General features: G+C 37.1%; 1 protein-coding gene across 2 annotated transcripts in view; it reads left to right on the plus strand.

The window, feature by feature from the left end:
- Nucleotides 1–14744, plus strand: part of NEBL (nebulette) — a 249113-nt gene that overhangs the window by 58151 nt on the left and 176218 nt on the right. For both annotated transcript variants that reach the window (XM_064408432.1, XM_064408439.1), the window contains exon 3: nucleotides 13515–13599. In XM_064408432.1, coding sequence (XP_064264502.1) covers nucleotides 13515–13599 — 85 coding nt within the window. The remainder of the gene's footprint in view (nucleotides 1–13514; nucleotides 13600–14744) is intronic.

The following is a 14744-nucleotide window of genomic DNA, read 5'->3' on the forward strand; positions in this document are numbered from 1 at the left end:
TCTTCCTGGAGAGGGCGGGGATGGAAGCTCAGTGGTACAGGAACTCCAACTCAGACTCCTTTTTCTTCATCTGTATTCGCAAATTAGAGATGTGTATGAAAGTTATGGTTGAATTGATGAAATGCTGACAGGCGCAATAACTTCAGCCTGTGCTTGTCCTTTCTCCCATCCCATTCCTAGGTATGGCTCTGTTCACACACAAGCCAACTTCTGCTCTGCTCGGGCAATTTGGATGTGGTAACCTTGTTTTGGACAGTAGGAGAGTTGAGCAGTAGTATGTGGGCTGTGCTATGGCAGTCAGCCTCACTGCCATTGAGTGTTTCCACATTGTTTTTAGTTTGCTAGCACACATGTAAAAGTCTAAGTGCCTGGAACCATTGCTGGCAACCTGAAGAAATGTCTTTTGCCACAGCTCTAGCACCTGTGCTTTTGGGCTTCTGGATCAACTGGATTTTCAGGGCAGGGCTTCATCAATTTTTTATAACTGATAGGGAGCCATGGGACTACACACTGTCTGAGCCAGAAACTTCCAGAGATTGAGCTCCAAGTATCAGCCCAATTTATTAAAAATTCAAGAAGCTTAAAAGACACAAGAAGACATTAACAGACATATTAAAAGACTTGGGAAAAAAAAAAAAGGAGTTTAAAAGACATAAAAGTATTTCCATGGGGAAGGTATGTATTTTAAATTCTGAACAGCAAAAAGAGGTATGCTCTGTCGTTCCATTTTATTTCTCATTAAAACAGAAATTAAACAGTTCTGCTGACGGTAATCCCAATACCTATTCTTTGTAATATATCCAACTTCTCATCAAAATGGAGCATTTCATTTTTCACTAGTGAGCAATGCACAACTTGTGCATTTTTAAGAACTTAGACTAAACCAGGTTAATTCAGTAGGCCCTCAAACTTTCATTACTCCCACCCTGATATCTTTTTACTGCATGGAATTTCTGTCTTGTGAAAAATTTTTTCAGGTACTTATTTTGGACTCCACCATAGCCTTTCAAGCCTTTCACCATGTAGATTTCAGTGAAACTGGGGATGTTCATTGAGTCTTCAGTGTGGGCGACTATCATTCAGATATTTTACTTTTCACTTGAACAACATGCTTAGCAAACTTGGGCTGTGGTCTTTCTTTCTTTGCTTCTGTTGACCACTGCAGTGCTCCACAGATGCTTTAGCTTTCCCAAGTGAGGTCTTCCTACTCCTGAGTAGAGTAGAGGTGACAATGCTCAACACCTTGGATATTTGTAAAAAGGCAGACAGAGCTCTGTCAGTCAGAGGATCACATGTGCTAGTGCAGGAGGACAGACAGATGAAGGGGCAAAACTGAGCTCTTTTGCAGACTTGAGCAATGTGTTTTAAGATTTAAACCTGTTCTGAGTTTTTGCAGTTTTAAGCAGATGCTTAAGAGTTGGTTTAAGCATTTGGAAAAGCTCTAGTTTGGATATAGATAGTTTTTATATTTTGTGCATTTGTTCTTGTGTTGAAAATTATTTATGGTAGGAAATCTATGGTCCTGTCTGGTAGTATACTTCCACCACTGTGTAAATATCCATATGAAGCTCCCAGGAGTAATTTCAGTATAGGCAAAGAAATAAAATTACATATTCAAGAGACGTTTGCAGCACAGTTCAGTTTTGACAAAAGGCTTATGGCTTGATCAAGTTTAAAATAATGGGTTTTTCTTCTGAACTATTCAGAAAATTTGGTTTTTGTAAACTGAAATATCTTTTTAGTGTAAATTCAACAGGCCTGTAGAGGAAGCAATGTGCTTTACCAGTGATTTCAGGTGACTGGGCTGGCACTCAGGGAATGTTGGTACTGAACTGCTCCAGAGGCTTCAGGCTTCTTCCTCACTGAGTTGCAAGAAATTGGTGGAAAAATATTTTTCATTTCTATGAACAGTCAGGGTTGACTGGATCATTGCATACATAGATTATTAGTAGATCTGTAGGAAACAAAAATAATTTAACTCCCAATGGAAAGCTTCATGATTCTGTGGAAATTGAATTAAAGTTACTTATAAATAATGAAATAACTAATTAATATCTTCTTTATTAAAGTTTATAAAATCATTATTTTATTGTTGCATTTGTGAAAGACTTTAATAGTAATAATCTGTTTGTAATTGTAACAAAATTTGGCAACAAAGTCACTAGCACTGTAGGGAAATAGCATTTTTTTGACAAAAAGGGTTTTCTTGTCAAAATGTAATTTACCAGCTGAAATATAGTCCACCAGTTTACAGGAATCTCTGTGATCTTGAAACCTTGATTTATTGACTTTTTAAGATGATAGTTTAATGATTTTACTGTCTGTTATGCTAGTAAAGACATGGTACTGATCATGCACTGACAGGATAAATAAGAATTTTTGAACGATAAGACCAGTTTTAGGTATTCACGTGCAAGCTTCAGTTGTGAACATATTTCCTGCAATTGTGAACTTCAACATAGCAGCTATAGATAGTTTGCTTTGCGTTTCCTGTCATCTTTCTTTATCTGTTACTCAAAGGCACATATTCAGTTTTATTCTGAATCGATTCAGTAGCCCTCTGAGGGCTCTGGCCATGGAGGATCTGGCTGATGGGTTTGCACAAATGTAGTAATAGGTGTAGAAGCGGCTCAGACAGTGACATCTGACAGATCTGTGGCCTGCAGCATTTAGGAATAAAAAGGAATGGTAGGAGACATTTCACTTTTTTTTTTTTATGGTTACGAATACCTTCCCAGGTCTTCTGTGTTCCTGTGGTGTAAATGCTATTTAATGACTAAGCTGTGTGATCTGAAGCATGAGCTTGTCCTTTCATGTTACACATATCACATGTCTTTTCACTATTAGTTCAGTGACTTCCTTTCTTCTCCATCTATCCCATAATTCACCTTTTTGCATTTGATCTGGCAGTGTGAGAATGTATCTGCTCTGACATGCTGAGTTTTTACATACCTCATGGAAATGGCTTTTTTCCTGCATTTTGCTGTAGTTAAAGTACTTGGTTTATGCTTTGGGCAGGCCATTTCTGTAAATTGGCTTAGGAATTGCTTGCATTCCTCTTATATGTGATTTTGTTTGTGCCTGTTTTACATCCTAAAGGATTAATTTGTTAGGCTATCAGCAGCCATTCATCAGCTGCTCTCTTCTGTCCAAGTGAGGAGATGGAAAACATTTCTTTGCCTTTTGACCTGGAGTTGTTGGGAGGCAGATCTTCAGCCTAAAAGAATGAAAAACTCAGAAGTTATCAAGTTCTACTTGTTTGCAAAGAAGCAAAATGGATGCCCTGTCCCTGGAAGTGTTCAAGGCCAGGTTGTGGCCTTGAGCAACGTGACCTGATGAGTGGGATCCCTGACTGTATTAGTGGGGTTGGACTTAGATGATCTTTATGCTCTCTTTCAGCCCAAGCCTTTCCATGATTTGATGACTCTATGGTTTGAATAACTTTCTCTGTAGAAATTTGTGGAAATCATTTGGATGACATACAGTGCAGCTACTTCAGTCTCTGGAGCAGTGTTTGGGTGGAATTTAGGGTCTGTGTCCAAGAAAGTGATGAGGAAGCCTGTGCTCTATGAATTACATAAAGCTCATTCATTTGCCTAAGTCTTTAATTGAAAATACTAAGGGCCGTGACAGAAACCCCTGTACTTTAACAGGAAGATACATGGGAGTATTGTTTCAAGCAGGGAGAAAAGAGAGAAAGCAAAGAGGAGAGAGGACAGTATTTGTAACAATACTGATGGAGCATTTAATTAGCAGTGGCAACTGCACCTGGTTCTAGTCAAAATAATTAACGGTCCATGAGGAGCTGGGAACATAATATATGCAGAAGTTCTGTAGGTGTTTGCAGGGTATTAGTGAAAATGTGACATGGTTGCTGCTTTTTCATGATGAACACATAAAAAGGAATCTGTGATTTGATTGAGTTACACAGGCTTTAGAATTTGGAGCTTACAGACCAAATCTTCTCTGAAATACGACATCCTATGCCACATCATGAGGTGTATAGAACAGTATGTGATGTGTTGTATAGAACAGTATTAAATTAAAGTGGTAATACATTGACTTTTGCCAAGGATTTACATTAAAAATTAGTGTTTGCTTTTGCACCCTTGTATCCTTTCAGCAGAACAAGCCAAAGCGGGCTCTACTGAGAGTATTCTTTATTTGTGAACAAAAGCTGAATGTATAATTTAATAATTTTGTATTGGCAAATTTGCTATAATATGAAATTGTTTTACACTATACTAGCATAAAATATCTTTTATAAACTAAATAATTTTTATTTTCTATTAATACTAATTCTGTAGAAATGGATGCATTAAAGGAGATACATTCTATAAAGCTGCACAGTTAAGGTAGCTGCTTATGATTTTTGTGAATAAGCAACTAGTAAAATTTTCACTCAATAAAAAAGCAGCTTTTCTTTTTTCTCTAGCACACATGTAAACATAACTCTGTTATGTCCTTTTTTTGACTCTAACTTGGAGTTGCCAATGATGGCACCATTTTAGAGGACAATTGTTTAAATATGCTTTACAGTTAAAGAGGCATTTTTAACTGCATTTGCTGTGTCTTGAATGATAACTTTGGAATTCAGAAGCATCAATGAATTATGCAATGGAGCTTGGTTCTGTAGGTTTGCTAAAGAAATTAAGAAAAGTATAAGGATGAAAAGCTAGAAAACTTACTCAGAAGAGTTAAGAAGTAGAAAACATGGAAGCTAGGAACTAGTCCATATTTAGTTTCCCAGGTTTTGGCTTACATCTTCAGTTTTAGGAGAGCACAACAGCTGGACTCCAGTTTCATTGCAGCTGTGATCCAGCACTGTATGGCCTAACGTGTTCTGAATGAATGAATGCATGTGATGCCTTAAGTTTTAGCTTTCATATTTTTCAGATTCTGTATGCATTAGGATATAACTCTGAACTTCATATAGAGAGTTAACAGGTTCCCTCCACAGTTTAGTTAGACAAAACAATATTTTTCCAACCCAAGAACCAAGGACCATTGCACCTTCAAGCCCAAGAAAGCATAAACTACAACAAGTTGAGGAGAGCAATCTGGGAGGATGCGACTTCATAACCTGAAGCTGTAATTGGACCATCAACCCCAATATGTAAATGGACCAAAACTTATGAAAGTGTGAAAACTTGTGACCTGGGGTCCATCTTGGGTAGAGCCATGGCCAGGCTCTTGTACTGCCCAAGGTGTATCCTTTGAAGGCCTTTTTAATAAATACATTATTACTTTAACCCTGTCTAGCCTCTGTTCCAGGTAACCTCTCTAGATATCACGTGAATCATAATTTCAGTATTTAGTAGCAAATAGTCATTCTTTCAGTCAATACTCCCTTGGAAGAGGGAGGCTTAATACAAGCAGTGAGCAGTGTATAATCGCTTGTTCTTGGTTTCTGATGTTATTGTCATGGATTTTTGGCATTAAAATTTTTAGAATGAAACTTCTCCTTTGTGTTGTATCTCTTGCACTTGAAAAGCTGGCAGGGACGAAAGCATTATTAGGACAGATGCAAGTTTTACTTCTTTTTGTTTGTGGCTGGTCCTTGGATCTGAAAGCCATACATTTAGATGTCCATTTAGAGGCTGTATTTAAATCCCGATACTGAGTGCTATCAATTGCCTAGGAGCAATTACACTTGTATAATTTAGTGTCGTGCTGCTTGAGATACTGATATATTGAATGTAAAATAAATAATAAGAATATTTAGGATATTTGTAAGACTATTGCTCTATGCAAAATTTGTACCTCTTTCAGACATCCTTAAAAGAGGACAGCAAGATGTTGATGGGATAAACTATGGGCCATACTGTGTGTTTCTTTACTCTGCTAGATCAGCTGCTGTAAATGGACAAATGAAATTGAGAAACTCAGTTTCACTCTGTGTTTTTCTGTTCATATTTATGTTCTTTTGTCTCCTGGATATTTTGAAAGAAATAATAGTCACAGTATCAGGAAGACAATAATATGGAAATATTGAATAATCAGACTTTTTTTTTTTTGTGCCACTGGTAATTATGAAGTTTTCTTAAACTTCTGTGAAGTTTTGTGTGTTCAGGTGATGCATAAGCCTGGGTGAGCTCACTGGGTGATATCCTGGGAGCAGTCTAGCAGTGGCAAATGTTAATTTGTATGTGTGTCTTTGCTGGATTTTGCCTTGCAGTCAGATTTTTGTTTACTGTTTCATTTTGTCACAGTTGCCTCCTCCTTTCAAGCTTCTCTGAACTTTCTGTACATCTTTTGTGTATCCTTCTCCAGCAGTGGTTCTCACTTTTTGATCTGTTGTCAATGCCTACTAGTGTGCTGCCAATAGATATCTGCACAGCTGCAGGCTACGCTGTAGTTCTTGGTCTGCTACTGACTAATTTTCTTTCCCCAAGCACTGGAATCCCATAGCTGAGGAGTAGGTAAATTATTGAAAGGGTGAGTGCCTGGCTGCACTGAAAATTCTAGCAGTTCTACTTTTGAAGTCCATAATGATTGGATTTTACTCTTTTTGATCTTTTTTGCTGAATCTGGATGCTACTAGGCTGAGATCTGTATTAAAACAATTCTTAGTATTATATGATAAGATATGATAAGATATGAAGTGTGCCCTCCTCCTGCTGTATTTTGTCAAATATTTAAAATTTAAATGTTTTGACCTAAATTTCTCAAGCAAGACTTGCCTGTCTCCTTAACCATGTATCTTTCTATAATAAATATCAAATTGCAGAAGAGAGAGAAAGCTTTTTCCCCATTTCTTACATTTTTCCTAAGATCACCTGAGAGCTGGGGTATTTTTAAATTTTGAGACAGTTGTTGGGAGGAAGCAGGAGGAGAGCACTCCTTGGTTATTAGAGCATGGGCCCAGCTGCCTGTGTGACACTGCTGGTGTTGGACTAGAGGCACTTGGCCTTCTGTCTTCTCCAAGCTGGCTCTAAGCAGTTTTCAGGGGAGCTACTTGAAATCAAAATATCAATATGGGGACATGGCAAATTCAGAAGACCCATGTATCTGGAAATGTATTTGGAATAGGTTTCTTGGTGATCTTGGTATTTTGAGTACAAAGTAATTTAATGTTGTAACCTTTATGCTTTTTCTCTAGAACTTAGCCAATACTGGCCACATGAATAATGGTAATGCTTTTGGACACATGATGTGAGAAAGTTTGAAATTTACAAGATTTTACTATTTTCAAAAATTAACTGGCCTTTTAAATTCTAAAACAAGCAACTGCAGGTTGCAGGTCTTCTATCTAGACCCGTTTTCCATAGCTGTCCCTTCTGCCAATGATGAAAAAATGACTGTGCAGTCCAGTTCTCTGTTCTTTGGGGTTCTTCAATGTATGACATACATTTGCAGAGTTAACAGCTCCACTAATTTGGTACAGTAGAATTTATCAGTGAAATTTCAAATGGTGAGAATAATGAAATTTGTAATTAGAGTTGGCTACCCAATTTTTAAACTCTTTTATCTAAAATGTAAACTTTTTCTGCCTTGTTGTTTTCAGTAAAGAGTTCATTTTTTCAGCCTCTAACAGAGAACAGCAAGGTACTAACTTGAGTCTTGCGGCCAGATAGAGTCAAAATATTTAATGTGGTACCTAACTTTAGATTTTGAAGGCAGCCCCAGATGTGTGTCTCTGTAGTTGTGTATCAAGTGCCAGTCTGGTAGCACAGTGCATGGTGTGCGACATGTGCCTGGTTTTATGGGATATGTGGGCTTTCACTCACTCCAGGAGCAAAGGTGTTATGGCTTACCCCAACAAGCAAGTGGAATATCCGTACTTTTTAAAAATGGATCTTATTGCTTGCTAACTCTCCTGCAAATCAATACAAGCTCATCGCTCTAGGGGATTTTTCTCATAAAAAAGGAACTTGCATTTAGCTAGCATATGGGAGGAATTTTATCTTTTACTTCAAGGAAGAAGTACAGATATAGAAATTAAATATTTGAAAAGTTTCTTGCAGAACAGAAGGCAAAGATTGAAAAATGTTTTCCAAAGCAAACTAATTGCAGCCAGAGTTCTTCATACAGAGGGGTAGATTCAGGTAGCCAAAGAGAATTTAATCTTTGGATAATTTCTGAAGATTTGTGATGATTTTCTTGTTCACTCCATTGCCCAAGTGCTCCCATACCAATGCTGTATTATCCACTAGTTACATTATTCCTACTACAGAAGCCTTTATAATTGCATGCAAATAAGTGATCTTGCACAGAAAGCTCAAAACAAAAGAGAAAACCCAGAGAAATCCCTCCTGGAGCTTCAGAGCTGCAAGTGCAACTGAGCACGAATTTTAAATCAAGTAGTCAGCTGTGGGCAAGATCCCTCTCCTGCTGGTTCTTTCTCTGCTGTTTTGCATCTTACATGTCCTTCTGTGAATGAGACAGTTTCAAGGTAAGGAGGTTAAAGCAGTCCTGTGTATCTTTAATCTGCCAGTTTAAACATTCCCTACCTGGAAAAATTATTTTGTCGTGTGTCTTCTATATGAGACCTAGTTGGAGACCTGTGTTTCTCCTCTCTGTTTTTGTGCTGTTTGTGGACATGGGCTCAGATCACATTTACCAGACTGGGCCCTTGCATGTCTGAGACAGAGCTTCCCTACCTGTCCATCATTTCTGAGCTTGGGTTACATCCAGACTGCTAGATTACTATTCACAGTTTAATTTCAGTTTTCAATTTTTGCATACACTGTACTGAAGTGCTAGGTTTAAAAGCATAACTAATTTTTATGTTTTTCTATAATTCTTTTAAGATTGGTTTAATTTTATTATGTTGTCTTACAGGTTTATTTTGTTCAAATCTGTATTACTGCAAGTGAAAATAATTTTTTCTTTTTTTTTCTTTTTTTTTTTCTTTTAAACATCCTTCTCATTTAGAGTTTTCTTAAATTAGAAGAAAATTTTTTTTGGCCAAAACTTAGGAGAGGATAGGTAGCCTAATGTGACAGCCAGTAATGGCAACTGGTATTATGAAAAGATGTGATGGAGCTGACCCTCTGCTTAGGAGACTGATTTTGATTTGTATATTTTGTACCTGTTCTCTGGCTAAAAAATATCACAAATTTAATGCTGCAGCGAATATGGAATAGGTATTTTAGGGGAGACGTAACTCAATGGAAATCTAGTAACTCTGACATGGTTAGAATTCTGTAACTGAACAATAACAGTTAATTTGCAGTTATAAAACACACACACAAATCTCTTAATCATTTGTAAATGTTGGTTAAGTCAGAGTGAGGTACGATGAATGTAATTCCGGTAGATGCTTGAATTTATCTCAGTCTTTGAATCTGATCTTTTACAGAAGAGACAAAACTGAATCTTCATCCCATTCTCTCTCAGAACACTTTTCTTTCTTTTTGTTGGATTGAGAGCATGGAAAAGCTGATGAAAACTTTACAGCTAAAGAAAGTATTTAGGAAAATTTCTATGTTTAGTCATTGGAAAAGCTAAGTAACTTTCAGGTGCTTTCCTGAGTTCTCAGAGGTTTTACTGATCCTGTTTTCAAATATCTAAAGTGAAGGAGTTTCCTCATAAGCAGCAAGGGATTGAGTTGTGGTTTGCTTTATTAATCAAGCTATGCAGCCCAGGCAGGCAATACAGTAGCCCGCAGCAGAGACACTATACTGTGTATCCTGATTTGTTCTGGAACTTCTTGTATAGATCTTTATACCGGATTAATCCTAATAGCATTAGTGTGGTAAGACATATTGCTAAGTAGACTTAGACAACTAACAAAGACTTAAAACAAACAAAAAAATCCTTTGGACATTGCTATTAAATAGCTGACATGAGATCAACCTCCTCAGCCAATTCCTGGCTCTTTTTCAGACATCATCTTGGACAAAAGGGAAGCTGAGCAACGGATTACCAGGGACCACTGTCAGCCTTTTGAATTAAAGGCTGTTGCCATCCAGTTACTTATCCTTATTCAGAACATTTTGACGAAATGTGGTGTAGTCCTAAACTGATAGTTAAAGAAGCAGATTATTGAATTTTAACACTTGTGTTTTAGCTTTCTATTTCAGACAAAAGTATCCAATGGTACAATGTATCTTCGATAGTTTTCACATAATTTGATATTTTAAATACTGGTGATTATCCTGAAGACATGGTATCAGTAAGCTTAAAACAAATGTTAAAAGCTGAAGATAGGATTTAAATTTAACACTAGTCTTTTTAATGCATTTGAGGCAAGAATTTCCATAAATTAGAAGGGATGTATCTAAACCCATGTCTTTCTGGTTTGAAATACTGTGTGAGTGGTTTCATAAATCAGCTGTGGTTAAAGTGACAACCCATAGTAGAATGCACTGCTAATTTAATTTTCCTAAATGATTCTCATTTTAACCACTGTAATACATTTTGATAAATGGTTTACATTTTGATAAATGGTTTAGATGATCAGTTTAAAGACCAATTTAAATTTCAGCAGTTTTGTTAACTTGTCATGTGTATTGTTTTCTTCCATGGTCAAGTGCAAATGCTTTTCATTGATAAAATCAGTTTACATAGTATTTTCAAGCATTTTGAAGCACTGCTTCTTCAAAAACTGAACATACCTTTTTTACTTGAAGTATGGAGCTAATGCTTCTGAAATAAATAATGATCTTAGATATATTGGTTCTCAAGTGGTTTGCTTGGAATGTTAAAATGTCTTGGAGCTTTTGAATACTAGTTGTGGAAGAAAGCAGTTTTTTTGCAAATGATCAGAATTAAAAGCTGGTGAATAATAGGGACAAGGTGTATGGTTTTATCTTCAGAATAGAGAAATTTAATTTGGAAGCTTGGGTTTGCAGTTCTCTGCTGCTGTTGCCACCAGGTTCCCTGGGGGCGGTGGCTCAGATACTTGGACTCAGTGTTGTCCACACAATTCCCAAGGGGACCAGGCCAAAAACCCTATCTGAGCTAGCTGCACTCTGTGTTCTCCATGTTAAAAAGGATGAACACATGTGATTACTGAGCTTATACTACCAGGGTCATGATATGGAAGCGTTGTGTAAAGCAGTGCAAAGAAAGTTTATGTTTTCAGCATTCAACATGTGCATTATATAATATTTTAATTGCATGTATGGCAGATTATATTTTTTTAGGGATAGGGATTTTGTCATCTACAGGAGCTATCCATGGATATCCCATGGCTGCTATGTGGAAGGCTGTTATGCTTTAAGGTGTGAATTGTGCACCATTGCTACAATCTTCCTTGGGCATCAGCAAGCCCTGGCTGTGAGGTGGCTTGTTGCCTTCCCCATCTGCTCATTGCTGCTTTCCAAAAAGGACTTATGACCCTCCTTGTGGCCAGTCTGGCATTTGTTTTTTTCCTCTATACAGAAGAATGAAGTGTGAGATAGAAAAAATTAAATTAAAAAAAAAAAAAAAAGAGAAGCCCTTCTGGAAGCATCTTCCTTGTCCCAAGATATTACACAGTGCTGACACCATCTGCCTCTTGCAAAGCCTGGTTCTGCCTCCCTGTGTGTTGCTGGAGCTGTGGCTAAGCCCTTCTGCTGGCTGGCCTTGGCTGGCTCTGAGAGGTGTTGGTGGGGGAGCCCCGGTTTGAAAAGGAGGGAAGGGGCAGCAGCATATGCAGAACTCGGTGCTCTCTCTGGCCAAAGCTCCATCTTGGGTGGGACTTTTAGAGTTACAGCCAAGTCCTCCCAATGAATATTCTGAAGGGTGTCATGCCTAGAAATTTTACTTTCTAGTTTTCAGTGACATGAACTCTCTGAGACAAGTGGCTGACATAAACTTAGAGCAGCATTGTTTGTCCATCTGCTAGTACCCAGGCTGGGATAGTTCTTACATTTCTGTGATGAAAAGCTTTCTTTCATCAATGTGTTTAATTTTTTGTTCTTTCTATACAGTTATAAGCCCTTGAGAGCCTGAAATCCCTAAGTTATCCTGTATTTCTCCTCTGTTTTCCCTGTATAATGACACCATAAATGAGGTGATGTTCCACAGCCTCTTGGTGCAGGAATCTACTCAATTGTGCTGTGGTGTAGCAAGATGCTATCTGATGGGGGCATCAGGCCTAGACCAGCCAACTGTATGAAGTTTGGGCAGCATTTCTCATCAATTATGGATTTTGCATTTCTGAGGGAGAAACATTCAGCTTTTGGATAAAACCAGAAATCCTTCTTAATTTTTATGCTTGTTTCATTTTTTCAGATTTTTTTTTAACTGAAACCATACACTTCATGGAAATAGAACTTGTATAGAGAAAACTTTCTTACAAAATACAGTTTTGAAAAAAAAAAAAGTATCATGTTTATACAGAACAGAAATTTTCTTATGAAATCATAGCAAGAGCATAGAACTAGCTGCTGAAAGAACACGCAAGGATGGCCTGGAGTTTGAACATGGAAATGTTTAATACTGCATCTGCTCTGTCTTCAGACACTTGCTGCTTACTGTCTCTGTGGAACTTGTGCTGCAATTGTTATTATGTTTGTAACACTGTGCCTGTTGTCTTGTACTCTGAAATGTTGGAGGCACAAATGGGGGAGCTGGCAGACATGGGAAGCTGTGAATGGTAACTGAAGATGTGAGTCCCTCACATGATAGTAAGGTGAATATTTTAGTTTCAGACTGAAGATGATGGAAAGTAATTAGTAAGAATCAGTTTCCTCACAGTGTTTCTGGCTTATAATATTATATCTGTTTTGGGATGTGCTGTTTCATTTTGTTATTTGCTTATTTTTGTGGCCTTTCCTATTAGGGAACGTCTTGTTTGACTGCAAAATTACAGGATAAATCCATGAAAATTAATAAATAGTGGTTCCTTAAATGAGGAGGGTTTGACTGCTACAGTTCACAGAATCACAAGATGATTAGGATTGGAAGAGATCACCAAAGGTCTGCTAGTCCAACCTCCCTGCTCAAGCAGGCTCCCATAGAGCATGGTACCATAAAATGCCAAAGCAAATAGTAGGAACATATTGTAGAGGTGTAAAATTTCAAATGGAAAGAGAGATGCCTGATGCACTGCAGTTCTGAGATACCACAGCCTTTGATACTGGATGTTACAGTACTGTATTGACGTATTTACTCTTAAAGCATTGGACTTTCCCCAGAAAGTACCTGCCTTGATCCTTCTCGTTCCTACACTAAAGAATTAAAGACCCCATGGCACTCCAGCTGTGCTCTCTCATGTAGCATTGGTTTCTGTAAAACAATATCTTTTTAAGGGCTTTTAATTCAGTCTTTGTCCAGCACATGACTATACCAAGACAATGCAGTTAAACATAGTTTTGATCACTCTATTGAAAGCAAATTTTGGCTGGTTGGTTATTGAAGTCAGTGGGCAGGATGAATGGGTGGGATTTAGAGTCATTACAGAGACTCCTTTGTGTTGTTTCTGTAAGGCACGTCTGACACGATATTTTTAAATACTTTTAATTCGTAGCAAACTATGAAAAAATTCTGTGCACTGTAGGAAAGAATGCTGGGATGCATTTGACTTTCTAGCACGTGCAAATATTTACTGTTTGGCTTTGTACTTTTTCTTCTTCTTCTAGACATTACCCAAAGCAGTCCTTCACTACAGTGGCTGATACACCAGAAAATCTTCGCCTGAAGCAACAAAGTGAATTGCAAAGTCAGGTAAATAAAAAAATTCTTTTGTCTTGTTAATATTAGATGGTCAGTCCACTTCTTTATAGTTGTTCAAAGTAGTAGTAGTATTTCTGTATACATACATAGTAGCACTGCTGTGTAATTATAAAAAATTGTCAGTTGGTATAATACTGCAAAACTCAAGGTTTTATTTCTGTTCTCACTTTACTAGTTACCATACAGTTGTAAGTCCATTGACATCACTGGAATCCTTCATTTTCATCAGTATATGAAGCATCTAAATAGTTTTTAATGTCAGAAGTGATATAGCTTAACTCAAAGGGTTCATGTTCCTTTGACCAGCTACCATTCTTAGCTTGCATTAAACTTAATAATAAAATAATGTGAGATTAACAAATAATGAATTTGTCATTAACAGATGTTTAGAAGCCTTTAATATTTATCAAAAATGAAGTGACTGAATAATCAGTTTACAGATCTCTTGTGGCCTCTGTCAACTAATATATGAGGCAGTCTGTAAGCTAGTTGTGATAAACACATTATCATTCAAAACTTATGTAGATTAATAAAAAATATATTTAAATTAAAATGTAAAATGAAAAGGGGAAAACAAGAGAAGAAAATGGCAAAGAAGACTTATGTGACTCAAATACCATGCTGGCTATCTACCATGATATAAAGTTCTGACTGAAATTAATTCATGTTTATCTGAAAAGCCCTCCTCTCCCCCACTCTCTTATACTGTTTTAAATTATGTAACGCTGGCAGTTGTCCTGTGTAAGACAATTGATAATATTTGATTGCATTTTAGTTTATGAAAATAGTTTTTAAAAAATCTGTTGTATTGTAGTTGTGATCTCTTGTTATGAATTTATAGCTGTCATTGTCATAAAACAACTGTAGCAAAAACCAGATAGTAGACAACAAGACCTTTCTTTTTTGGGTAGGTCTTTATAGGTTGATGGGTAAAATTGAAGGAGTGCTAAATAGAAAAGTAGCAGATATTTAGCCTGGTGTACAGTCTTAAAAATTCTTTACCTTTTTCCATTATGGTTATTGATTATAAAACATAGAGAAATAATTTCATGCTGAAATTCTGCCGTCTAGAAAGAGGACAGTTTGTGCACTCTGTCTCCTCTTGACTTGAGTGGATTCAGATTAGAGTCTGGTTA

The sequence above is a fragment of the Passer domesticus genome, chromosome 1 (genome assembly GCF_036417665.1).
Source record: "Passer domesticus isolate bPasDom1 chromosome 1, bPasDom1.hap1, whole genome shotgun sequence".
In the NCBI taxonomy this organism is placed as follows: Eukaryota; Metazoa; Chordata; class Aves; order Passeriformes; family Passeridae; genus Passer; species Passer domesticus.